This window comes from Sebastes fasciatus, chromosome 15 (assembly GCF_043250625.1).
Source record: "Sebastes fasciatus isolate fSebFas1 chromosome 15, fSebFas1.pri, whole genome shotgun sequence".
Taxonomy (NCBI): Eukaryota; Metazoa; Chordata; class Actinopteri; order Perciformes; family Sebastidae; genus Sebastes; species Sebastes fasciatus.
This window is the reverse complement of record NC_133809.1, coordinates 6,809,815-6,837,408: the sequence shown is the minus strand read 5'-3', so window position 1 is coordinate 6,837,408 and position 27,594 is coordinate 6,809,815. Positions and strand designations below refer to the sequence as shown.

The 27,594-nt window shown below is 42.4% G+C and overlaps 1 protein-coding gene across 4 annotated transcripts in view; it reads left to right on the top strand.

The window, feature by feature from the left end:
* The window catches only part of slc8a3 (solute carrier family 8 member 3), a 141,009-nt gene that overhangs the window by 91,429 nt on the left and 21,986 nt on the right, over window positions 1–27,594 (top strand). For 2 of the 4 annotated variants that reach the window (XM_074660582.1, XM_074660581.1), the window contains one exon: window positions 4,403–4,509. The exons of 1 other annotated variant lie outside the window; for it this stretch is intronic. In XM_074660582.1, the coding sequence (XP_074516683.1) occupies window positions 4,403–4,509 (107 nt within the window). Of the gene's footprint in view, window positions 1–4,402; window positions 4,510–21,027; window positions 21,399–27,594 lie in introns of those variants that run through there. One more of the 4 variants, XM_074660586.1, reaches the window with a different exon arrangement.

The following is a 27,594-nucleotide window of genomic DNA, read 5'->3' as shown; positions in this document are numbered from 1 at the left end:
AGTCTCAAGTGTTTGCGCTCAAGTCCCAAGTCAAGTCCCAAGTTAAGACAGGCAAGTCCCAAGTCTAGTCCCAAGTCAAGTCCCAAATCAAGACAGGCAAGTGGGCAGTAGGATATGGATGTACCAGAGGAGGGTCCAAGTCATTGTTTTGAAAGTCACAACTAAATCTCAAGTGTTTGCGCTTAAGTCCCAAGTCAAGACAGGCAAGTCCCAAATCAAGTCCCAAGTTGAGTCCCAAGTCAAGTCCTAAGTCAAGACAGACAAGTCGCAAGTCCAGACTTAACTAAAATGAAAGCTCTAAAAAGAGATCTGGGGAATTAGGTGTCGCTTTGCTGGGAATTAATAGCTTTAACGTTAGTTAATTCAGGAAATGAATTGGTTCGTGGCATATTTTTTTTAAATAACATACTTTTTAATCTTTGGGCTTGGGGGAAGGTGTCAAGTATTTTCAAGTGAAAAGGCTAAATGAGGTCGAGTTGCAAGTTTTTTTTTATTATTATTTTGTCAAGTCGAGGCTAAAGTCATGTGACACGAGTCCACACCTCTGAGACGTACTTAACAAATACAGAACATAACCGTGTGTGAGGATGTGGTCGGATTTCTCTCTGCCATCTTTTGACCACAGAAATAGTCAAAATCATGATGAAGATCTCTCCCTTATCTTTTCTTCCTTCCTGTCCCGGTAACAAATACAGTATCTTCCTTTTCTTTGTGAATGAGATGCTATTTGAGGCTGCGTTGATGGCATGTGGGAATATTTACTACAAAGACATAATTGCTCAAAGCAACAACTTGGAAGTGTCATCTCAAACAAACAACCCAGGTGAAGTGTTAGTTTTCAGGATTTTCATTCTTATGTACTCAAATGTACAGAGAATCAAACTTTGCCGTGTCAAATAGAAACAATCCGTCACTGCAATCTGTCACAATTAATCAGCAGCTCTGTTAGCTTGCTGTATATCATGAGGACTAATAATTACAGGTACTGTAGCTCGCTGTGGGACTGTGGGTGAACACCAGGGTGTAAAATGTAGGTGACAAGTTAATTTATGTTGTCGAGCTCCAGAGAAATATCACACCGAGGTGTAATATGTTGGTAAACTGTGCAGTTGCTCAAATGTTTGCTAACATGCCTGTTGATCATTACATGATTGGGTTTTATTAACTCCCATAAGTCCCTTGTCAAATCAGGGTTACATAACCAAAATGTGGTGCAAAATCACATCTAATTGAGCTTTAATGGTGTCAAAAGTGTTGATTTGCTCTGAGATATTGTTACCATATTAAGTTAGTAAGCAGTACGGCAGCTTCTGCTTTATTACTCAATATTGAGGCTTGTCTTAAAGCGGCTCTAATCAATGTTTTTATATTAACAGTGGATGAAATGATGATGTATAACAGAAAGGGATCACTCAGTGACAGATAATTATCAACAGACTGCAGTTCTCCTCAGCTCTACGTAGTTTTTTAGAGTCTTTTAGCTCATTGTTTTGTTTTTTACGGCTCACTACTTTACTGTTTTAGTTCACTCTCTCGCTCTCATCATCGTTTTCTGCCGCTTTCAGCGAAAAGCTTTGATAAACTCCCCGTTGGCTCCCTGCCTAGCAACAAACAGCAGACGGACTAAGATAGCAACAAGCTGAGAAACATAGTGGAGCATTCAACAGCTAAAGAGACGATATTTACCTTGGGGGTTAGTGGTGGAGACCATAAATGGAGCTAAAAGGAGAGGGAATATTGCACAAACATGACAAACACGATATTAATGTTACTCTCTATTGTATCTGATAGATGTATAAAGACATGACTGCTTGCTAACAAGTTAGCCATTAACTTAAAGGGGACATATCTGCTTGTGCACACATTTTTGGGTATCTGGAGTTCCTACCAACCCACAAACTGTGAATTAAAACAACCCAGTCAGTTTTTTTGTGGGCTGCCTAGATCAGAAAACATGTGATTCAACAAGCCATTCAGATTTGGTTCCCCTTCCTATGTCACATGCAGGTTCATTAGAATATATCGCCCACAGCTTGAAAACTACCTTTGCAAATGTGCACCATATTTTTCTCACAAACCAATCAGAGCAGACTGGGCGTTTTCTGGAGGGGGTCTTAAAGAGACAGGCGCTAAAACGGAGCGTTTCAGACAGAGGGTGAATACAGGTATATTCATACAGACAGACATGAGAAAAATAAAGTGTTTTTGGAACATTAAAGCATGTAAACATGTTCTAGTAGAAACCCAAAATACAAGTATGAACCTGTAAATGAGCGTGATACGTCCCCTTTAAGGTGAAAATATGTCAATGTTGCATTTACGGTTTGTTGTGCTGCCCCATCGTGGCCAAGAAAATCAATTATTGCAGGTTTAAATAGTCTGTGCAACAAAATGTGGTTTGGAGACCTTCATCAATTTCGTTGCTAATTCCTGAATTACCATGTTTAATCAAATTAGCACACAGCAAATCAGTCTAGCATTGAAAAACTGCACACATTGCACAGAAAGTGGAAGGAGCAGCTATATTTTCCCCCCTAGCAGGTTAATCAGCCATGTCGTTAAGTGCATGGCTGTTTTTTTGCATGTGTGCATGGTGGTGCAGTAATGTGAGGCTACATATGTGGTTTCTCATGCCTACATGCATGTCAGGCAAGAGAGCTGTACTGTACTCTATCACAGCCAGGCGGTGTGTGTTTGCCAGATCCCACTTGTCCATTAGACTCCAGTGCTTCCTCTTCTCTCATTCCTGGTGAAAAAACAAGGCGCTCTTCCAGGTGGCGGCAGCGGCACTGCAGACATCTCGCCCAGCAATCTGAGGAAAGCCCTGCCGGTGGGATATGAAGAGAGAGAAAGAGAGATGGATTGTTCTGCTGTCTGTAGTGTGCTAACAGGATCTTAGATAGTAGACTTCCCCCTCGGCGATTCACATCCAGAGCCACATATACACCGGCCAGAGAAAGGGATTTAGCTATGCGTTACAGCAGCAATAGAAATACATTTTAATTCCTCTAGAGATGCTCGGATTAATGGTTTTATATATACCTGCTGTGTGCTGTGTGAGTGTATGAGAGACTGAGTTTGTGTGTGTCAGTGCTTTGACTGACACAAGCCACGCTATATGTCACGGTGCTGGAAGTACATCAGCGGGATGTCAGGGAAACAAGCTGCTTTTTGACTCGATACATGATACATGAGCAGCTATCCATAATGAATGCTGCAGCGCCACTTATTTTATTAGCTGATCCCCCGCTTTCCAAATACGCTCCCTAAATAACATGCGTAGAAATTGCATTTTTGCTCGCATGAAGAGGAAAAGCGTCTTCCCATGAGATGTCAGACACATAATAAAGTATGTCATCCCTATTTCAGGGCTAGCTGCGCCGCTGTTGACTGTTGTTGACTCGTCTGCTGCTCGCAGGGAATGCTTTCCGAGGCCTAAGAGAGCGGATGCAGCGGGTGTCAGGACTCGTCTCGAGCATTGTCGGTTTGTTGTCGTTTGCATGAGTCCAATTGAATTCAGCACAGCTATTCCTCGAGGAGTTCCCGCAGTGATATGGCGAGGCGCGGAGACATCTGGGTACCTACTGACCACTTAACTGCCTGCACTCGTCAATAACTCTTTAAAAAGATCAATTAGGGCGATCAGTGGCGAGAGCGCCGCCGGGGCTGAGGTGCCATATTGAGCTGTTTCTGTGAGATGATATCACACGCAGCTCTTTTCCAGAGAAAGAGCCTCACCCCTCCAGACATTTGACTTCATTAAAGGGGTGTTCTCCTCAAACCGGAGCAATAAACTCAGCAATAAGCTGCTTCTCTCTTATCTGCGTCGTCGGTGCCTCGAGAGGCAGCGGTGGCGGTAGGCGAGGGATGGGGGGAGTCCTCGCAGTGTCCAGCCAGCCGTCTCATTGAAAGTGTTCTGACTGAAACATCGAGCCATAAAAATCGATTTAGATAGCGACAGTTTCTTTCATTTATCGTTGGCTCACCTTTTTGCCCTTGTGAAATGTCCGTTTACACATTTTACAACCTGATTGATTACATGCTGCTGTTTTCAGTTCATTGTGTTCTTTTTATCCTCTCTGCCGTGGAGGGCTTTTCGCCCTCCGTTCCACTCGTATCAGACGCCGTGATAAATGTGGTTGTCATGACGCCCGTGGCAGCCAATGAGCACCGGCCGAGCGTGTCGAGTCCAGGCGGTGACAGACAGGCCCGGTCCACAGCAAGCTGACCTTTCACCTCCTAACCTTTCTTCCATGCTGATTATTAATCCTACTTACAGTGCACTTCCTGTGTCCCTCCATCGCAAATTAACCTTTTTCTCTTCTTCTTCTCTTCCCCCTCTTTCTGTCCTCTCCTTTCACACCCCTTCCTCTTTTCCTCCCCCTTGTTATTCCTCCTGCAGCAAACTTATTCACGTGAAAATTATTGACGATGAGGAGTATGAGAAAAACAAGAACTTCTTCCTGGAGCTGGCCGAGCCTCGCATGGTAGACATGAGTCTGCAGAAAGGTGCGGTACTGAACCTTTTTCTTCCTCTCTTATCACTTTCTCTGTCTCTCTCCCCAGGCCTCTTTTGTCTCTTCTTTTTACCTGAACTTTGCTGTATCCACCCGCTTCCTCCTCCTACTTTTACACCGCCAAGGACTCTCTATCTCACAGCCATGCTTTCACATTACACCTAAAAGCCAAACCACAAACGCTCCATCACCATCATAATGACAGTCCCGCCAGACGACACCGTCATCTGCATAAAAAGAGAGCAGGGAGTCTAGGTGCAAGTAGCTATTATTATGTAAAGACACGTTTTACCTTAATGCAGTAGCTATTTTTAAGTCCTGCTTGTGTGAAAAATACAAGCTGTTTGTGAAATGAGATTATTGATTTATTTTTCGCTATAAGACTGTATAACTCACAGGACTGTTTGAATTTAATAGTTTGTATGAAAGTCTAACTTTCTGATGGTATCTTGTGCAGCTCATATTGAGGTCATGTCTTCTTTGGCAGGGGCCATGTTACTCACTGCAAGATTTTATTCTTCTGCACACCAAGCTTGTCTTTAGGCTTTTTATTTTTTTTGCAGCAAGGTGAATGTAGAAATAAAAGTAGGGCACGGAGGAATTCAAATCACACTAAGTTTTCATCATAAGTTTTGTTTGTTTCCTTGTTTCCTGCTTGTCGTCGTTAATGTCTGCTGAAAGAAGCCAACAGGCATTTTTGCGCACCGTTATCTAATGCGGTGTTATCTAACCGTGCTCAAGGCCAGGGGACGGGAGAGGCTCACAAGCTGGTGCGGAGGGTGCAGAATATTATCGGGCCTGGTAACGCTGTCTGAGTGGCGCCCGGCTCCCTGTGTTCTCCCAGTGAGAGTCATGATGAAGAGGAGTTACTATGTAGGTCTTTATGAGTGACAGCTGCATCACTCCAAACACTCCTCCGCTGCTCTGTGATGCTGCTTGTTTTGTTTTTATTCCCTTTGTGTGTCGGTGCAGGTTTTACCCACACACACGCTGATAAACACACAACAAGCTGTCTGTCACACATCTCTGTTTGGATGTTTGTGATATCAGTAAACTTATCAAGTTAGTTGTTGTAGGAGTCAAACTAAATGTGAAATCTAATGTCAACAACTGCAGATATACTCACATATAAAAGCACACATGCATTCACAATGTTTTATTATATTATACTTTCATTCCCAAACAATAACATGCAACCTTAAAGCAAAGGCTAGCTGCCAGCTTGTGTTAGTCTATGAGTTTACTTTAGCTGTGTTTGTGCTAAACTCATAGATTGTACATTAGAAGAGGACGGAGTCACCGTGATGTCACCCATTAGTTTGTGGACTACGGTTCTGAAGCCTCAAGTTCAGCGTTTTGGCTGTCCCCATCTTTGGTTTTGGACATTGAAACTTGGTTTTTGCAACCAGAAGTTTGAAAATGGCCATGCCAGTTTATCCTCGCAGAAATTTAGTACAACTTTGGAGCGTTATTTATCGTTCTTCCCGACAAGCTAACATGACAATGATTCCTTAGGTTTTCTAGTTTCATATGATACCATATGAACGTTTTAAAGCTGTAAAAGTGAGCACACTACAACGTCTGTAAGACCGAATAGCGGGACGTCGGATTGTTTAGAGGTTAATAGTTTATATAATAAAAGATCGATACTTGATGTCCGTGTATCGATACAATATTGCCACGCAAAATATCGCGATATTATGATTTTCCCCCTAAAGTAAACACATTGTGGCAATTTATCTGAAATTATTGCCACTTGTGGCCACGGAGGCTGCTGTTAAAGAAAAGTTTCACAGACTCGCTTTAAATGTGAATTCTTAAAAGAGGAGATTTTCCTGCCCTTGTGAGAACATACTGTACACCGATCAGCCATAACATTAAGACCACTGACAGGTGAGACCTACTCAATATTAGGCAGGTGGTCATAATGTTATGGCTGATCGGTGTATATACAGTGGTTACTGGTTGATTAGGCCTGCAGTCGCACCCCAGTAACCCCGACAATCCTCCAGAAATAATAATTTAGTCCAATCAAGCAGTGAAACAGCCACATCTAGTCTGCAGATGCTAACAAAAAAAAGAAGCATACAATGCAAACACACACGTGCCGTTCTTCATTTCTTGCAGCCATCGAGGCTTCTGTTGAGTTCAGTGCACCGAACACGAGTCGGGATCGTTGCAGACAGAATAGGTGTAGAGGAAGAGGAAGGAGAGAGAGAGAGGGGTATCTGCTCAGATGGAGGGGGAGATGAAGATAGGTAACGACAGCTGGAGCTAAGGAAGACACATGCCAATGGCCAGGTTCAGTCTGAAGAGATCAAAACAGCTGCTTTGTTTGGGTCACACACTGACGGGGGAAAGAAAGTGAAACCGTGTGTGTGTTATGTTTTCTGGCTCCAGGAGCTCAGAGCATCCTGTGATTCCTGACAATGAGACACGTATGAATCACTGGATGTCAAACTGCATCCAGTTAAGGGTGTTTTTTTCTGTCTTCGTGGAGCGTAACACGGTGAAACACCTTTGCACCCGTGTCCTTGTTGACATATTTGTGCATATTTACTGCACAAACTGATTAAAATGTTCCTCAGTCTGATACTAAGATGACAACAGAACTGTGCCGCTAATGAAAGTGCAGACAGTGTTGACAATGAGTAATACCAGATACTTTTTTTTTAATGCGGGAGGTAATGAATGTTTGATCAGGGGTAATAAATGTTTGATCCATATATGATGAGGAGGTAATGAAAAAGCTTTTCTGTATTATTTCCCATGCAGGATCATCTTTTATGAATGTGCTCGTGCTGATGAAATTGCTTTGATTCGAAATTAGAGAGAGCTGGAGCCGCTGTTTAGCAGAGGGGTTGCATATATATTCTCCCGTTGCCACAGAAGGTGCTGCTGGATCGCAGCGATGTGAATGATATGATAATTTCTCCCTTTTCATATATAATGTGGCGATTATATTGTTGTTCATAACCGCTGATGTGGGGCTGATTGGGTTTGTTTTTCTCCTTATTAAAGCCGGAGTGGAGGAGCAGAATTGATGAATATTCTATGAGTCTTTGTTATATTTGGCTTTTTTTTTTTTCCTATTCAACAGCCTTGCTCTATTTTCCGATGCAGCCTTTCCATCAACGGTACGTTGCAACAGAAAACTCTTGTTTTATACCTATTATTCTCCATTATAGATGACCAAAATAGAAGCACAAGAATAATTCTCAGATCTCGTTTTAACTCTCTGATGTTTTTATGTGTTACGAGCAGTTGCATCACTCATTGTAGCTTCCAGATTTGTTCGTACAGTGGGATGCTGATAGCAGAAGCTGGCAGATGTGAGCGAGTCCTAAGCTGGCGGGTCTGACTTTAGACAGTGTGTGAGTAATGAAAGCAATCAAGCCTACAGTCACCCTGACCTGTCAGTCTGGAGTTGTTTACTGCGATGCCCTTCTCTAACTTATACTGAAGTGGTCAATACCATTAGCACCTCTGGTGAGGTGGCCAGGAGAGCCACTCCACTACTACCACTGCAACACCAGAACACTGCAGAGTCAGAGTCACTACCTGTAAGTCTGTACATTACAGGACTTCATTTTGGTGACTCTAGGCCTGAGACATGTTGATGTCCATGCCCAGCCCTGTCTCCTAAAAAGGATGTTCCTGTACGTCTAAATTGAATCCTTAATTATGTTTGGAAGGAAACGTATTTTGTCGCAGAGCAGTCGTGTAGTATATCGAGCGACTGCGAATGAAAATGACGTTGAACAAAAACGTTATTGAATAATAAAATGTATGACAAGCGAGAAAGTCCTCTACTGGTGGACGGGTCCAACAAACAATAGACATTCCCCCAGGAGACCGCTGTTGGTGCCCCGTGTGAAACGTAGTGATTTGTTGCGTTTTCGTTTTGTTTTATTTCAATGTCAAAGTCATTTTAAGCCAAACCATGATGTTTTTTTAATAAAAAATAACCCTGTGGTTTTCTTTTGTTTCAATCTACAACATTCACGTGTTTAGAACTGCGACTGTAATCCGGGAGGAAATATGTTTCTCTCAAAACGTATTTTGGTTATGCAGTTTAGTTGTATGGGAACGTAATTTTATTGGAAACAGGGATGCCATGCCAGATATGTTCGGGGAGTTTTATTCAAGCTGTGAGACATTTATTATATTATTTTGGTTAATTTGGGCAGGTGAAATCATTTTCATTCACACTTGGCATCAGTCAGCTAAACGAATACCCTTTTACCACCAAAATTAGCACGTATATGCAGCACGGGAAAACCAACTAAAAATTGGCAATAGACTCTTTTCCCATTGCCAGCAGACGAGCATGCCTTTCTGTTTTTTCTCTGTTGTATCAGGTTCAACATCACAAACATGCCGGAAGCAGGATTAGTAAACAGTAAAACTTTTATTGTTTACTTCTTTTTTATATCTGTTACTCCTTCAGTCTCTCTTTCAAACTTTTAAACCAGAGTTGGTGATTGTTGGAACAGTGGAAAGACTAACAAAGACGGTTTTGATGAGTTTTATTTTGTTTCTGTTGAGTTTGAATGAAGTGTGTTTTACAATGATCAGCGAGGGAAAAATGACTGTTTCTGTCAGTGGAGTCTGGTGGCTTTGGTGTAACAACCTCTTGTTTGCAGTTTGAACTTGAACATAATCTTTGGCATTATAGTGTGGACTAAGGAAAACAAACAAAGTGTGGCTGTGCTTTTAATTAAAACCAAACTAGGCCTACACCCTGACACAGAAAGCACAGGGACAACAGGACACAGGACAGCATATATCCATTTGCATGTATTTAATTCAGGGTGGCACAATTAGATGATCTTTGAACCAGAGAATCAGGGTTCATGCCCATGTGTCAACAAATATCTATCCAGCTGAGTCAAAGCAAAACCCTGCAGGGGTGCTGCTCTGTATCTCACTGTGACCTCTGACCTCTCTGCTGGGCAAAACTACCCCACACAGAAATCAATGAATACTATGAAAGTTATTCAACAGCTGCGTGAGCAGTGTGCTCTAGTGACATTATAGTAGCATTAATTATTCAATTGATAAAATGTCTGAAAATAGTGAGAAATTCCCAACACAAGTTCCCCAAAACTCAAAGGGAAGTCTTCATATTCAACCCCCAAAAATGTTGGTATTGTACGTTTCTGCAAACCATGAATGACGACGTTTCTGAATCAAGAATACGTTTCATATCAACCTCGTGTCACGCTTGCAGAAACACACAACACCACGTGGTTAACGTTGTGAAACGATTGGTTAAGTTTAGGCAACAGAACTGCTTGGTTAAGTTTAGAAAAAAACATCATGGTTTGTGTTAAAATAATAACGTAACAACGTCACGTAACAATCGTAACAACATAACTAGCGTAAATAAATATCAACCTCCCTAAGCGGACTTTCATACGTAATGTTACGTAACAAGCGTATAAGTTTTGATTTCACCCGCGACCCAAACAGTGGCCTCCTAGGTGAAAGACCTGTGTTTGTTTGACCCACCCACCACCATACCCACTTTGGACTTTATAGCTTGTTGTACTCATTATTAAACTTTATTACACGGCTACTTACTTAAGAAATCAATATTTTGACACAAAAACAACGGTCAAAAAAACCAAAAAGGATTCACTTTAAAATATGTAGTCAGCCCGTTTTCATTCCCAGGGCATCAAATACCGATGCTTTGTTACGGCAATCAGCGTTCGATATCGCCGCACAGGGCACGCTTTAGCGCTGGCAGAGCGAAAGAGACACACAGGGCGGGCGGGAGGGGAGGTGGATGGGTCCAACAAACACAGGGTTTTCATCCAGGAGACCACCGTTCGTGTCCCGTGTTCACAACGTCACGTCACATTTTCACTGTACAAATGTAGTAATTTTAAACCCAACCATGTCGATTTTTCCTAAAACTATCTAGACGGTTTTGTTGCCTAAACCTAAGCACATGTTTTTGTTTAATTCACAACATTAAGCACGTGTTTACTGTGACTGAAAAGTGACACAGAGGGCACTGACAAGGTGTCAGTATATGAGAACGTGTTGATATCGTACAATAGTAAATCAGGACAAATCCTCACATTTGAGAAGCTGAACGTAGTGAATGTTTGGCATTTCTTCTTCTTGATAAAAGACTTGTGCTGAATGACCAGTTACTTATTTTTCTAGTTAGTTATGCGTCAGGGATATTAAGTTGAATAAGATGCAGTAAATAAATGATGAGTCTTCTTCCTGAGGCTGAATATTGTCATGGCCAGGTCTGAAGTAACCACACTTGTGCTGAAAGCAAGTTCAGAATGAGAAAAGGAGGAAAGAGAAGGCAGAGTGAGCTGCTCTGAAGTGTCTAAAAACATCAGTAGACGAGAGGAAGGGACGTGTCGGGGGGGTGGAGAGTGTTGGGTAAGCTCGGAAGTGTAGGACCTTCAAATGACACTGCAAAAAGCGTGCTACAAAGCAGTGGTTGGCAGCGCCATCATTCATGTATGCTGGTGTGTTAACACTGTGTTGTTGTGGGCTCCTGTTTCTTCCGTGTGTGCATAAAGCTGAATGAGGAACAATACTAAAGTGAGTATTCTGGAAGTATTATATTATCATGTGAGTGCGTCGGCATGTGTCAGTGTGTTTGTGCAAGCGTGCGTGGCTGTTGGATTAATGCCCCTCTCCCCCCCCGCGGTAATCCATCTCCCATCCTGCCACTTTCCATTCAAATCATGCCTAGCGTGGGGAAATGTGCCACCCGTCAGCCTCCTCGCTCAGAGAGAGCTCTCGTGGCATCTAAGGGCACTTCACATGCTGTTGTTTGAGCTTGGCCGGGTCCTTCTCCCAGTCCTTTCCATCTCTCTCTCACACACACATACATTCATTACCTACAAATGAGCTGTGAGTCATATTGCGTAGGGATGCTAAGCCAAAGGATCTCTGAACTCAGGAAAGATGAAGTTTGCGTGGACCACTTTAGACATTATTGAAAACTCTAACATCATCATGTAGAATAAGAATAATATGCAGGTTTGGGGCGTTGCACTGTAAATGAGTGTAGATGAAAATGACTTTGCACAAAATTAGATTGGCCTCCAATCAGTCAGAGACACAACTGCAACCTCAATCTATTCTCAGTTAACGGTTTCCATACTAATAAGTAGGAGCAAAGATGGTGCAGACAGAGTCTACAATTTCTCAGTTCAAATATTATTTATTGTGAAGCATGTATAGAGCAGTCATACAGACCTCTATGGAGTATAAACCATGCCTCACTTCAGATGTATAACAACAAAAGACAAACAATACAAGGTAGTGAAAAAGGTTAAACCACAGACTGTATATAAGAAGCGGATGTAGTCACCGTGATGTCACCTATTGGTCTGTGGACCACGGTTTTGAACACTCCAGTTTGGTATTTTGGCCATCGCCATCTTGGCTTTTGGCCGTCACCATCTTGGTTTTTGGCCGTCACCATCTAGGTTTTTGGCGGTCACCATCTAGGTCTTAGGCTGTCGCCATCTTGGTTTTAGGCCGTCACCATCTCGGTTTTTGGCCGTCGCCATCTTGGTTTTAGGCCGTCACCATCTTGGTTTTAGGCCATCGCCATCTTGGTTTTTGGCCATCGCCATCTTGGTTTTAGGCCGTCGCCATCTTGGTTTTAGGCCGTCGCCATCTTGGTTTTAGGCCGTCGCCATCTTGGTTTTAGGCCGTCACCATCTTGGTTTTAGGCTGTCGCCATCTTGGTTTTTGGCCATCGCCATCTTGGTTTTAGGCCGTCGCCATCTTGGTTTTAGGCCGTCACCATCTTGGTTTTAGGCCATCGCCATCTTGGTTTTTGGCCATCGCCATCTTGGTTTTAGGCCATCGCCATCTTGGTTTTAGGCCGTCGCCATCTTGGTTTTTGGCCATCGCCATCTTGGTTTTTGGCCGTCGCCATCTTGGTTTTAGGCCGTCGCCATCTTGGTTTTTGGCCATCGCCATCTTGGTTTTAGGCCGTCGCCATCTTGGTTTTTGGCCATCGCCATCTTGGTTTTTGGCCATCGCCATCTTGGTTTTAGGCCGTCACCATCTCGGTTTTTGGCCGTCGCCATCTTGGTTTTAGGCCGTCGCCATCTTGGTTTTTGGCCATCGCCATCTTGGTTTTTGGCCATCGCCTTCTTGGTTTTAGGCCGTCACCATCTCGGTTTTTGGCCGTCGCCATCTTGGTTTTAGGCCGTCACCATCTCGGTTTTGGGCCGTCGCCATCTTGGTTTTAGGCCGTCACCATCTTGGTTTTGGGCCGTTGCCATCTTGGTTTAAGGCCGTCACCATCTTGGTTTTGGGCCGTTGCCATCTTGGTTTAAGGCCGTCACCATCTTGGTTTAAGGCCATCACCATCTTGGTTTTGGGCCGTTGCCATCTTGGTTTAAGACCATCACCATCTTGGTTTAAGGCCGTCACCATCTTGGTTTAAGGCCATCACCATCTTGGTTTTGGGCCGTTGCCATCTTGGTTTAAGGCCGTCACCATCTTGGTTTAAGGCCATCACCATCTTGGTTTTGGGCCGTTGCCATCTTGGTTTAAGGCCATCACCATCTTGGTTTTAGGCCATCACCATCTTGGTTTTGGGCCGTCACCATCTTGGTTTTGGGCCGTTGCCATCTTGGTTTAAGGCCATCACCATCTTGGTTTTAGGCCATCACCATCTTGGTTTTGGGCCATCACCATCTTGGTTTTGGGCCGTCACCATCTTGGTTTTGGGCCGTTGCCATCTTGGTTTAAGGCCGTCACCATCTTGGTTTTTGTCCGTCGCCATCTTGGTTTTATGCTGACACAAGTCAAAATGTTTGTGAACCGCTGAATTCAGACGGTCTTCCATCACTGTCTGACATCCTGCTGCTGCTGTTGAGATTAAATTACACTGCATTTCTAATAGGATGGCTGAATTTATGTGATTTCATAAAGCTTCTCTTCTTGTTTATGTTTTGTTGCATGAGCAGGAGTAAGTGTGTGTGTGGAGGAGGACGGCTTTACATGTAACACCACAATGTTGCAGTATTAAATATTGATCACAATTTAAAGCAGCATCCCTCTGAGGTTTGGTTTACAATCACAGCCAAATGAAACCAGAAAGTAACCACTAGAGGTTTCATGTGAGCCTCCACACAACCTCCTCCAGCTCATCAGCTGATGAATAATGTCTGCCTTCTCCATCGTGATGGAACCGGGATCATACTGTACCACGCCTCAACTTAGAGCTCATTACATTCCCTTTTGCCGGGGTCACGAGGCCGCATAAATCTGTATGACTCAGTGAGTTTCATGAACCTGGACTTTGTGTTGCTTTAAAAGTCAAGCTTATCATCCCTTTGTTAGCAGTCAACCCGAATCTGACCTCAAATGAATCTCTTCCTTTCAGCGTTGTCTCCGTGTTTAAGGGAAAGTGTTATTGGCTTCCTCAGAACAGTGAAGTGGAGCTAGAGGCGGCGTGGGATTAGCACCATGGAACATGAAAGGCAGCATCCAACACTGTAAATAGTACGATAGCTTCAGTACTTTATCTCAATATCTAAAACGTGCCATAAACTGTTAAACTTAAATTAAGTAGTTGGTTTCGTAGATACATATACTGTCTCAGAACAGTACTGTCTCAGTGTAGTTCTATACCTACGAAAAGCAATGCACTGTAATTTGTATATGTTCCACAAAATAAATTAGTATGTAGGAATTATAAAGAGCGGCTAACGCCACGTGGGGAGGAGATCGGAGTCAAAAAACACCAGACCTTCGTCCAGGAGACCGTTGTTCATGTCCCGTGTGAATCACGATTAATTAGCCGACTAATAACATGATGATCTTCTGATAATCTAACAATGTAAACACCCATAAACTCAGAATGTTAGCAGGTTATTTAAGTACAAACACAATGACATTGCTTTTAACAGTCTGTAACAGCGTCACCTTGATGAACGGGAATAAACTTAATAAAAATTATTATTTTTTAAAATACTTTTTTCCTATTTACAAATGATCGAAGGTCCCGATTGAGGTCGTTAAAGGGCCGCATTCAGCCCACTGGCCGCCAATTGAATAGGCCTGGTATATATCATCATATTGCCCACCCCTTTAGGTTTATTAACTTTTAGGTTAATTAACTCTGTCATTAGGCAACAAAACTCTGACTATCAGTGAATTTAAAATTTCTGGTCAGATTTATCCCTGATCCATCCAGATTATAATCTACCGGCTATGTGGGGTCGAACTCACTCTCTCTCTCCTACGGGGATCTCACGTCTGTTCAAAGGGCTCAAGTGCTCAATCGCCGGCCTGGAGGAACTCTAAATGACTGGTATTGAATCAATTAGCTGCCTAATTGGGCTGAGATAAAGACTCCATTTCCTTATCGCCAGCCCACCAGCCATTACAGATGGCACTGGGGATCTCCCAGTGGATGTGCCAGTAGGTCATAGTGAAGCTGCTGATCGTTTTGGCAATCTCACTGTAATCCAAGGAGGAGGTATAATGTGTACTGTATGTGAAGTTTACAGAAGTTTACACAGTAAAACATCATATAGGAATCTAGTGGAATCAACTAATTGTTTGTCATTAATTTAAATATATATGTTTTACTAAATTAAAGCCAGTTCAACTTAGAAATTCTAGTTTTTATTATGAGACCACTTCAGAATTTATAAACTAGGGCTGCAACTAGCAATTATTTTCATTGTTGATTAATCTGTTGATTATTTTCTCGATTAATCGATGAGTTGTTTGGTCTATAAAATGTCAGAAAAATGTGAAAAATGTCGATCAGTGTTTCCCAAAGCCCAAGATGACGTCCTCCAACGTCTTGTTTTGTCCACAACTCAAAGATATTCAGTTTACTGTCAAAGAGGAGTAAAGAAACCAGAAAATATTCACCGTTTAAGAAGCTGCAATCAGTGAATTTTGACTTTTTCTTCTTAAAAAAATTGCTAAAATAGTTGGCGATTAATTTAATAGTTGATCACAATTAAATATTTTAATTGATCGACATCCCTAATGTTAACATGTTCTAGTAGAAACCAAAAATACAAGTGTGAACCTGAAAATGAGCATGATATATCCTCTTTAAGATGAGTCATGGTTGTTAACCATGATGAAGGTTAGTGTTTAGCTAGTTTTACATTTTCACAACTCACGGCACAACTTTGAACTAATTATTCAGCTTTAGTTCAGTTAACTCACATTTTTACTGCTCATAAGTTGAATCAGCTTAAAAACATTCACAGTGCAGAAATGTTGAGGCAGTAAATCACAACAGACACTGAATTAGTTTGTTCAGCATCATTTTGACCTCAGTCGGTTTGTCTGGAGGACAGGACAGGTGGTCTGGAGGACAATGTCTGCTGAAACTCTGTCCCTCCTTCTTTGTGTTTTTATGTTCTGGTTCTGATTAAAAGCCGAGGCCTCTACTGTATCCGTGCGTGGGGGGTGGATTACAGAAGCTTTTGCTTGATTGTACAGTGGAACCTCCCACAGCAATACGAGCATGTAAGGACACATCTGTTACCTCGCCTCCCCCGGGAAATATGTAGAGTATTTCTAACAGACATGCAGAGAACGAGACGCTGCAATCTTCACAAGGACAGATAGGAAGTGATAATCTGAAGATCTGTGGATTAAATGTCATTTTTGCAGATCAAATGACACATTTTATATGTGGGTCCCGATTAAGTTTTATTCAGTATCGACCTCGTTTAATGAGGGCTTACGCCATCACATGCATCGTTATGCAATAGAACCTCCCACAGAGCAATTAATTATTACCTAAACTACAGTATGACACACAGGAGCCACTAATCTGAGAATACCTGCCGGTTTGAGCTGTCTCCTGGTGATTGTACCATCAGTTTTCCAGAGGCTCGCCGAGTTTCAGCAACTGGCGGCGGAAACGGTGAAAACCTCGGTGAGTGAGCGATGGGGAACAGCTGTCGCTCCCCGCAGGAGCTGCAACCTCGCCACCTGTTGGCAGACGATTCAGGGACGTGACCCTGAAGACCTCGCTCTGTTTTGTAAACTCAGCTCAGTTTAGGTAGAGTAGAAGGAGAGGATGGTGGATGGATGGAGACAGTGGATTGACTTTGAAGACAATATTTATGCTGCAACTGAAAGTATCCATGTTGATTTTCCCCTCACATGACACAGATATAATGTTATGTTTTCAGTTAAATATGGACCACGTAGATGTGCATCAGATCCTAAAGCAGGCGACCTAAAGGCAGCTTGCATTTGCATACTTAAAGTAAGGTTTGACATTTTAGGAAATGCACTTTCTTGCTGATAGCTGGATGAGAAGATTGATACTTTGATGACAAAAATATTGAAATTGTGTCATAAATTTAAAAAAAAAAAATACAAAAATTGGACATGTTACTAAATAAGCACACAAAACATATTGATCCAAAAGATTTCTAAATGTAGAAACATACACAAAATATTTCTTAACACTCCAAAAGTTAGTGCAAAGGCGTTTTGATAGCTTCATTACGATTCGCACGTAATAATGTCATTGTCAGCATACAACGTGGCATGAAAGACAGAAGCCTTAGCTCTCTGCTGCAAAAACAATGAATGTTCTAGCTATTATTGTTTTTATTTTACATTGATTTAAACAGGATCATGCAAACAACCATGTCCCACGGGTTTAAAGGGTTACGCAGGAAAAGTCAAAATTTCTTTGTTGTATTGCTGCACCTTTTTTCTCTCTAAATGCCCATAAAAGTTAGATTTTTTAGATCGTGGTTTTACATGGGGTTATGTGCGGGACTATTTCTCGTCCAGGAGTAATCACTTCCTGCTGGTTGCTTGTTTCCAGTCTTCGTGCTAAGCTAAGCTAAGCTAACTGGCTGCTTTAAGCCATAATATTTCCACATTCAGCAGCTTGACTGAGCTACCATTAGGAGGGAGAACATCAGTATTTTAGGGGGACATCTAAATTCAGTCAAAACAGAAGCACACACCATAAAATTAAGTTTAAAACACATTACAGGCTGCAGGCAGAAAAATCGAATGTCTCCCATCATAGTTGCTCCGTGTGTGTTTGTCTTTTGATCGTCATCTTGGTTCAAATTGGTGTTCGATTTGACTCCAGATATGAATAACATGTGCAGTCCTTCAATTAAGCTACAATTTGGAATCACATATAAACACATCTGTGGTTTGAATGAAGCCTTTAGTTGCTCTCGAGTTGGTTTCTCTTTTTTTAAATACAAAAAATCTGCACCACTCAGCATTCATACAAAACAGAGTACACTTGGGTGCAGTGCGTAAATGCTTCTTCAAATCGAGTCAATTAGGAATGATGGAAATACAATTCAGTGCTTTGAGCATTGAGTGAAATCTTTCTCTAAATCACTGCCTTGACATTTGAGATCAAGCTCTGAGAATATCTCTGATGCACTATTTTCTCTCATCTTAATTGCCGGAGATCTGTGTTGCGCGTTGCACACCTGCCTCATGAAGTTGCGTCAGTCCTGGTGGGGGGTTGGCAGTTTGCCCCCCGGTCTGAAATCTGTTAAATCTCTTCTCTGTTGTCAGCAAAGTCTCCAGGTTGATTCCCGGCTTATTTTAAAAGTGCACAAGGCCCTCTTTGAATACAGATGACACAATTAATACTGAAATCTAAGAGGGATTACCTTAATATGTCAAGAGACTTCCGAAATTAGAGTGGTGTGACACTGATACTATTCCCCGTGCAAGAAATGGATTTAAGTAAAGATTATTATGTAATCGTGAAATGCGCCCGGAGGACTGTGTGTCACAGGTGACCTGCAGGATTCACTCAGTGAGTCGGAGATGTGGATGTTTGTGTGAGTTTGCTAATTGCAAAATCTAGCATGTTTAAATATCTGCAGACCTTTCCACAAACACTGTATGCTTTTCTTTTATCTAGTCCAGTCAAAGCCAACGTATTGCACTGGGTTTGGTGGTCAGGGATATCGGCAGATGGGTGTTCACCTCCCCGCCTGCTCCGCCAGCCATGGCACAAATGTCACGACTCAGAGGGCCTTCGGTTGCCTCGGCACCACGGAGAAATCACACTGGCACGGATGAATAGATTTAATTCAAATGGGAGCCCGGCGCTATTCATGCATTCGCAGACCCCCGACTTCATTAAAGCTCCACTTCTTTTCTGGGGTCACGGGGAGGAATGTTAGAGGCAGGGTGTGACATGATAATGAAGGTTATGAAGTGTTAATGCACTTTCTACATTACTGGACTTCCTTTTGATTGAAAAATGGTCATTTAAAAGTTGGGGAAATTGAGTTATTAAAGTTATAATCCTCGAGATGTCGGTCCCGGATGATTTGGCGACACCCGTGGTTACCGTGGTAACGGCAATGAAAGGTCCCTGAGGAGAAACTGGTTTATCTGTTTAGAGTGCAGCCAAACAAAGTCAATACATTTTAATAAAGAAGTCAGTCAATAATCGGCCCTTTGTCTTCATCCATGAGCAACCGTGATTTGATTTCATGCTGCACAGCGTGAGCTGTTTTCCACACAACAGCAGGACGCAGTAAAGTTGGTTAGCTTGCTGAGAGGTTGGAGGTGTGCAGCCCACAGCTCACTGTCCGTCTTGTTTCATTACTCCCTCCAATACGCAAAACTGATCTGCTATCGAAAAATGCTGATAATTACCTTTTTCGTGGGCACATTTTTGATGAACGATCACAGTTGGCGCTAACCAATGTTTCACAGAAGTCACCATGTGTTTCGCCACTGGAACGCTTTTAATGTGAAGCAGCAGCAGTAGGATGTTCCATTATTAGCATTAACAATAACTTAATACAGCTCTGATATGGCAACATGTCCTCTATGGTCACACCACTGTTGTCATCATAGTTACCCTTGGTGTGACTTTAGGTTTAGGTAACAAAACCACTTAGTTAGATTTAGGAAAATCTACATGGTTGGGCTTTAAACTATTACGTTTCTAAAGTGAAAAAGAAACTCAACGTTGTGAACACGGGACACGAACGAACAGCTGACGTAAAGTGAAAGTGAAACTTAACACACGGGACACAAACAGCGGTCTCCTGGATGAAAGCCTTGTGTTTGTTGGACCCATCCTCCTCGACCCTCCCGCCCACCCGGTGTGTCTTTTTGCTCTCTCGGAGCATTTACTGTTGCCGCAGATGGGTTTACATTATAGTTACTAAAGGGTGCTTTGTGCAGCGGTATCACACGCTAACAGCCGTGACAAAGCCTCTGTATTTGACGCCCTGGGAATGAGAACGGGCTAGATACAGTGTATAGAACGTGAACTCTAAGGAGGGTGTCTGATATCAATGACATAAAGTTACGCTGGATTACATGCATGCCTAATTTCCTGTGAATTCTTTGTGCATGTGAATGCTGTTTGAATAAAGCACAAGAGTGGCAAACTCTGCCACTAACAATGAAAACTACAGTATATAGAGAGGTAACTACAGAGTGTATATACATACAGTAAATGGCTATTGCGAATAGCCTTAAAAATGATTCAAAAATGGGGTTTGATTTCATGAAAATCTGAAGGATTATATGTTTAACATTAAAAAATATGTCTATCAGAAAGTTTATAAGCTCAACAACATTCTGGTTGCCAATTATGCGCTTTGGCAGCAATAAGTTTGCCAGAATAGTTGTCACTTGTTTTAAAAGGCAGATGTTTTGTTTTGCATTACAAGAGGAGAAATACCGGGTGCTCGTCCCCCTCAGATAGCGCTGAGCTAACTGTCAAAGCAGCATTGATTGTATCAACATGCAATTAAATGGTAATTCAGCGATGCAGTGTTATTGTGGGAAGCGCTGCATGAACGGCCCCTTTAATTATCCCTGATTGTGATTATAACGTCGTCGTGCATCTTTATCTTTATGTGCATTGTTTACCCAACTTTTCCATGAATCAAGCCAATAGTGGAACTGCAGTGTTTACTTACAGCACCGCCTCCCGAGCGTTGGAGGTCAGAGCTGTCTTTCTCTGCTCTGATTGTTGTACAGTAGTAGTTAGTGTAGGATGTGAGACGACGTGCTGGTGATTATGTACTGTGTCTTAACTCTTTCTTCAAGGACAGATTCGTAAGGTAGGGCTACTCCAGCCATCTCTGCTGCATTCTTATCCACATTTCCTCAGCATCACGCTGGTGTTTTCAGCTGATACGAGGGTCGCAGGGGCAGCCGTGCACTGGGAATGGCAATAGAAGGTTGCCGTATTGTTATCAAATTAGATTCATCCCTCTGCTCCAAATAGCCACGATGCTGCTTTTAAACAAATACGTTTCATTGCGTCAGCCTGATGTGATTTATGTTGCTATCTCTCTCTCTGTCCCAGATTGGGGTCACAGTTGAAGGACGGGAACCGTCACTTAGCAAATGGCACGAGCCTTTACGTCAACGCCCCGCGTGCCTTCGGTGCATCCTCCTGCCGCCGGTGGCCTGGACGTGGATGCAGAGTCACAGCGAGATTGTTGTCTAGTAACGGTTGCCATGGATGCCACACTCTGTCAGGGGCTTAGGTGTAATGGATTTAAATTGAACTGTTGAATTTGGAGCTGGAAGAGGGAAAGAGGGGGAGGAGGAGGAGGATGGCTGTAGAGACTGAGGGAGGAGGGAGCGACAGAAATAGTCAGAGCATAAAAAAAGACGGAGAGGTGGAGAGAGACAGACACAGTCAACCAAAGAGACAATGAGCCACAGATAGAGGAGAGCAGAGGGGAGGGGAGGCGCTCTGAAAGCCCTCACCATCTGTGATGAGGAGCTGGAAGAGCAGTAATTGTTCCTGAGAGGTGTGTGGGGGCTGTTCTCAGCACGGAGATATGGATGAGCCGCGCTGCTACCTGCCATGCCGGTGGCACACCGCAGTGTCAGGCACGTCTTAACGCACAGGTGAGGGCCAGCACGGGCTCTAACCTTCTATGTGGGCTCTCATTAATGTTGATGTCAGTAATGACCTTCTCAAATCCCCCCCGAGAACAACTTCGTTCCACGCTGACACACCTCGCGCTCCGAGGAGGGGCCAGTCAGCTGCTTTGCATTTTTCTTACAGCAGTGAAAGTCTCATCTCTTTAATTCTGAGACAGCTCCCTGTGATGGTCTGATTTATTTGGACCAGAATAGTTTGTTTCTGGGTGGCTCAGCAGTCCTCTCAGAGGTGTGAATGGGAGTGTTTGTGACTGTTTGTCTATGTTGCTGTGAACAGCCATGGATGGATTAGTGAATGGGTCAGTTTCACCACACTGTTAACATTTCTTGTTGGAAAGTCACAGAGCTCAGTTAAAAGTAGTGATGTCCTGATCACATTAGTCAATGAAGTTACACTGGAGCATCATTTTCCACGGAGACTCCGACACTAACAATGAAAACTACTGTATAGAGAGGGAATTACTGATTTTAGATGTATGAAACCTTAATCCAGCCCAATGCCGACCATAAATAGCATCGAAAAATGGGGTTGGATTCATTAAAATCTTAAAGCTTCCCTGTGGAGTTTCAGCTTGTTCTCATTCCCAGGGCATCAAATACTGACGCATTGTTGGCCGACGTACAAGACACTCTTTGGCCTGAGACACGCCAGGCTTTCAAGTAACAACAATGTAAACCCATCCACGTCAAAATAAACACGCAGAGAAGGATGTCGGGGAGTGTGGTGACGTAGTATAAATAAAAAACGCATATAGGGCGGGAGGGAGTGGTGGTGGATGGGTCCAACAAACACAGGGCTTTCATCCAGGAGACCGCTGTTCGTGTCCCGTGTTCACAACATGACCTTTAACAGTAACCGTAATGTGACGCCAAGGTGTCTGAAAAAGCGTCAGTAGGTGACGTGTTTGGAGTTTTAGACCTCTAGCGCTGTGGGGTTGTTTTTCTATTGGTGGATCGCTGTTTTCTTTATCTCGTGCTGCATGTCTAGTACTTTAATATTTTGTGTCTGATCAAATACTGTACCTGCAAAACTAACATTCCCATCAGCCTCAGCTGTACTTTATTTAGTGCTAAGCAAATATTAGCATGCTAACATGCTAAACTACTATAGTGAGCAAGGTAAACATTTGACCTGCTAAACATCATGTTAACATACTGATGTTAGCATTTAGCTCAATACAGCCTTGCTGCTAGCATGGTTTTAGTTTCCTTCATATTACACCTTAATGGGGCTACAGTAGGCCTAACATTAGCAAAGGAAATATAAGAGAGAACGTCAGAGCAGCTCTGATTTCAGGCTTTCTTTGATGGTTTCCTGTAATATTTTGTATAATATCTGTGCAGAGGAGTGTCATCGTGGATCTCATGTGGCAGGAAGTAAAAGTCGTTTTGCGTCTCTTTCAGTCTGGATGTTTTTTTCCTACTGTATGTAGGATGGCTGGAGGGCTTTTACATGTCTGAGCCAGAGGGCTGTTGTCTCATAATCCATCCATATGACAGCATTAGGTGGGTATAAGGATGAATGAAGGAGTTTTTTGCCCTCTTTATATATCCCTTTTAGAGGACAGTCACATGAAGGTCATCTTTCAGTATTTCTGGAACAAACCACAGATGGTTAAGTCTTGAAAGTGGTTATTATTGTGTCAACAAACGACTTACATTTGTTTTAATTGTGTGCTAATTCTGGAGGATGTCCCATTTAGGAAAATTCTTTAAATACACTTGATGAAATATTCATACGCAGGCTGTCGCGTACCCAGAGGGTGAGAGACATGAAAGTATTAACAAAAAAGTTACTTCCACTGCAGCTCTCAGTGGGAAATGGATAATATTGTTGAAGTTATTAATGTTGCGTATGATAAGTGGATATTGAGGGCTTCAGAGGGATCCTTGGGGCTTCGCCTCTGTGAGAAGCCGATGAGACGGCTCGACGGCGGCCGTGGTTCTGTCTGTGCGCCCTCGGCCGAGCGCGGCTGTTAATCAGTGCTCAGGGTTACATCGATGATGTCAGCGCAGTGGCCACGCCGCACATCACACTGAGCAACTGAGATCGTCTCCAGAGAGAGAAGGCCCTGCTGGTGTGTTTATCTGCGCGTCTGTGTGTCTGGATTTCCAAATTTAAGAAAAAATATATTACAAAACTGTAAGACAAATGTAAGAAAAAGCTGCTACAATAAGGACATTTTACCACGGAGCAAGAGGAAAACTTTGATTAGATAACAGTGAGTGGAAGTCCTCACAAGTATAGTGATGCTAATAGTGGAGGTTATAGCTTTCAGATCATTCGCTTAAAGGAAGTGTGTAACATTTCAGGGGATCTATTAGCAGAAATGGAATATAATATTAATAAGTGTGTTTTCTTTAGCGTATAATCACCTGATAATAAGAATGGTTGTGTTTTTGTTAGCTTAGAATGAGCCGTTTATATCTACATAGGGAGCGGGTCCTCTCCACGGAGTCCGCCATGTTTCTACAGTAGCCCAGAACGGACAAACCTTGGCCCGGAGTCAATAATATTACTCACTCCTGTCGCCGGCACTCTCTCTCTCTCGCTTCACCACTCACTTCCCACGTACACACACACTCTAAACACTACTCTTACAACAACTGGCTCTAGAGAGGTCCATTCATATTTTTGCGTCGGCCACCGTAGCAATCCTACACGCTTGACACACGGGAGAAGTTCAATTCAATTAAATTTATTTCTATATAGCGTCAAATCATAACAGAAGTTATCTCAAGACGCTTTTCATACAGAGCAGATCTGGACCGTACTCTATACATACGTATAAGTTGTAGTCTGCAACGTCACCGCTAGATACGGCCAGATCTTACACTGTTCCTTTAGTTAAAAGAACCAATACAGTACAACAAACATGCTACATTTAAGTACAAATTCATATTCATTTGTGTCTTTCGTCCCTGTATACATTTATATTTTACTCAGTTTGAATGAAAAAAAGTCAGTATGTAGTCAATTTAAGGGGAAATCAAAAAATTAAAATGTTAATGTAGAGTATTGCTTCATATTTTATAAGTTTTTTCGCATGTTTTGAATGTAAAATCTTAATATGCAAACTAACTAAAGCAGAACTTAAAAGAGACATATTATGGAAAACTCACTTTGTCAGTGCTTGTGCACATACAGTACATTTGGGTGTCTGGACCTACCAACCCACAAACTGTGAAATAAGACAAAACCAGTCACTTTTTTGTATCTCTACCCACAGCTTGAGAGCTTCCTTTGCAAAGGTATAACATATTTTTCTCTCAAGCCAATCAGAGCAGGCTGGGTTTTTCCGGGAGGGGATCTTAAAGAGACAGGCGCTAAAACAGAGCGTTTCAGACAGAGGGTGAATACAGGTATATTCAGACAGACAGGATGAGAAAAATAATGTGTTTTTTGAACATGTCCTGAAAATGTCCTGAAAATGACCCTGATATGTCTCTTTTAAGTACAGTTCCTGCTCTGCTAGTAGTGTATATATATATATGTGTGAGTAAGTATGTGAATATCCTTTACATGTTGGTGAGTAAGCAGTGAACTTGTGAACTGTATAAGTACTTTGTTTGTGTGTGTTCACTGTGTGTGTGTATTTGTGTGTAAGGCCTGGTCTGATGACATTATCAGAGTTGGTAATCTGCTCTGTAATTGCCTGCTGCTGACACGGCAGCCAGGCTGATATGGCTGCAGAATAAACAGACTGTTAACAAGTAGAGGGAGCTCGTCTCCACTTGATCCGCACGGCGCAGCGTGACATCTGGACGGCACGAATCAGGGAGAGGAGGAGAGAGACAGACAGACAGACGGATAGATAGATAGACGGAGAAGCAGGGAGTGAGAGAGATGCATAAAAACAGCGAGGAATATGGAGGCAGAGAGAAGAGGGGAGTGAAGCTTGTGACAGACAGACGGAGATGTGGAAAAGGAGACGAAAGGTGATGGGGAGGTCTTGAAATGTCTGCTATAATATAATCACCCCACTAACTTTTGCTTAAAATGCAGAATTGAATTACTCTGATTTCTACAAGCCTTGGTCGGATTGCACCCCAGTAAACCTAGTGTAAATTCTCAATAGTTGTGACCACGTACGCACAACTGGCGGTCGCCAAAGGGTGGGGACGTTTTTGTGGACTATCCAACCGACAGAGCGAGCTGTAGAGCTGCTGAAAACACATGTGGTTTCTTTCTATTAGTTAATTGTGTATCTGTATGTACAGTAATGGAAGTCTCTTTGCAGAAATGCAGTAGATAAACACAAATACACACTACAGATATGATACCGATCCCGTGTTGTTGTTGTTGTACCTGTGTAGCATAAATGAGCTGATAAATGATATCGTATCAGTGCATAGACTCGCATTCTCGCATTATAGGCTGTATCGGAGGCATTTCCGATACCGGTATCGGTATCGGAGGACAGAAAGACTGCAAATTCCAGGTGTAGCATGATGGCATATTTGGAGAGTCAACCACCAAGTCAACTAAAGATAAAGATCTTACTAAGAACACATGTTCACATATATCAGTAATTGATTTTGGTTATATACAGTCTGACCCAAAGCAGACTCGAGTCCTTATTAAAGTATATATAGACGACACATTTCAGCAAAGAAAGGTAACTTATTTGATAATTAATTATTTGAGTAAATTGCAAAGCAAAAATGCCCAAAAAGTCTGTTTTATATCATTGTAAACTGAATATCTGTTGGTTTTTAGACTGTTAGTCGAACAAAAAAAACTAGACGTTAACCTTGGTCTCTGGAAAAAATGTGTTTTTTGCTATTTTCTGACGTTTTATAGACCAAACAACTAATCAATTAATTGAGAAAATAATCGGCAGATTAATTGATAGTAAAAATAATTGTTAATTGCAGACCTAGTATTGGTTAACAACCAGAACATTCTCTTGGTGTCTTGGAAGTAACTGTTTTGTGACAGTTGAGGACAATAAGCCCTGAAACAGAAGTGGACAGCACAGGAAGGTTTCAGGTGTTGTTTAATGCTGAAATGTTTTACATATCCTGATGTTTCTGTAAACAAAACAATCTAAAAACAGTGAATTTGTTGGCTGATCTACTTCACATATGTTGTAATGGGCCACTGAGCCCTCAAACTTTCTCAGTTCAAGGACAGAAAACATGAAATTAGTATTTGGGGCATTTTGTACCTGTTATTAATAGTTTGACAGCAGAGAGATGACAGCAAACAAAATGGAGAGAGACACACTTTAGGGAATGAAACAGGAATAAATGAAAATGAATGAGAAAGGGATGAGAGGGAGAGATATGTGAGAGATAGCGGGGTGCAGATAATACAGAGAATTATAGATAAAGAAATGAGACAGAGGCTGGGAGAGGATAAAGGGAGAGGGAAACAAAAGGCCGTGGAGGGACAACCACCAGAGATTCAGGCAGCAACAGCGAGAGGAACGAGACTCTAGTTAATTCGAGAAACTGTCCCATGTGAAATGCAGCATATGGGCCGATTAGGAGCGTCTCTAGTGCGTCCAGAGGAAGGCTGTCTGAGGTTTGTAGTCGTTTCCCAACCAGCCTTCATCAGAAATACAGATTAAACCAAATATGGAACATTTTATTTTCACATCCTTCTTAGAGGATCAGTTTTTGGGAAATGTGCTGAATTCGTTTCTTACAGAGACTTAGATGAGAAGATCAATATCACTCTCAAGTCCTACAGGCAGCTTCCAATTAGCTTAGCTTAGCATAAAGACTGGAAACAGAGGGAAACAGCTAGCTTGGCTTCTTCCAAAGGTAACAAAACTTCTAAATTTCACTAATTAATACATTATATCTAGGGCTGTCAAAGTTAACATGATAATAACGTGTTAATGCAAATTTGTTGTAACCTAAGGAATCCATTAGTACCAACCATGTCATACTAGCTTGTCGTGATGGAGGTAAAATTACGCTCCAAACTTGCTCTAAATTTTGACGAGGAAAATCTGGCATGACCATATTCAAAAGGGTCCCTTGACCTCTGACCTCAAGATATGTGAATGAAAATGGGTTCTATGGGTACCCACGAGTCTCCCCTTTACAGACATGCCCACTTTATGATAATCACATGCAGTTTGGGGCAAGTCATAGTCAAGTCAGCACACTGACACACTGACAGCTGTTGTTGCCTGTTGGGCTGCAG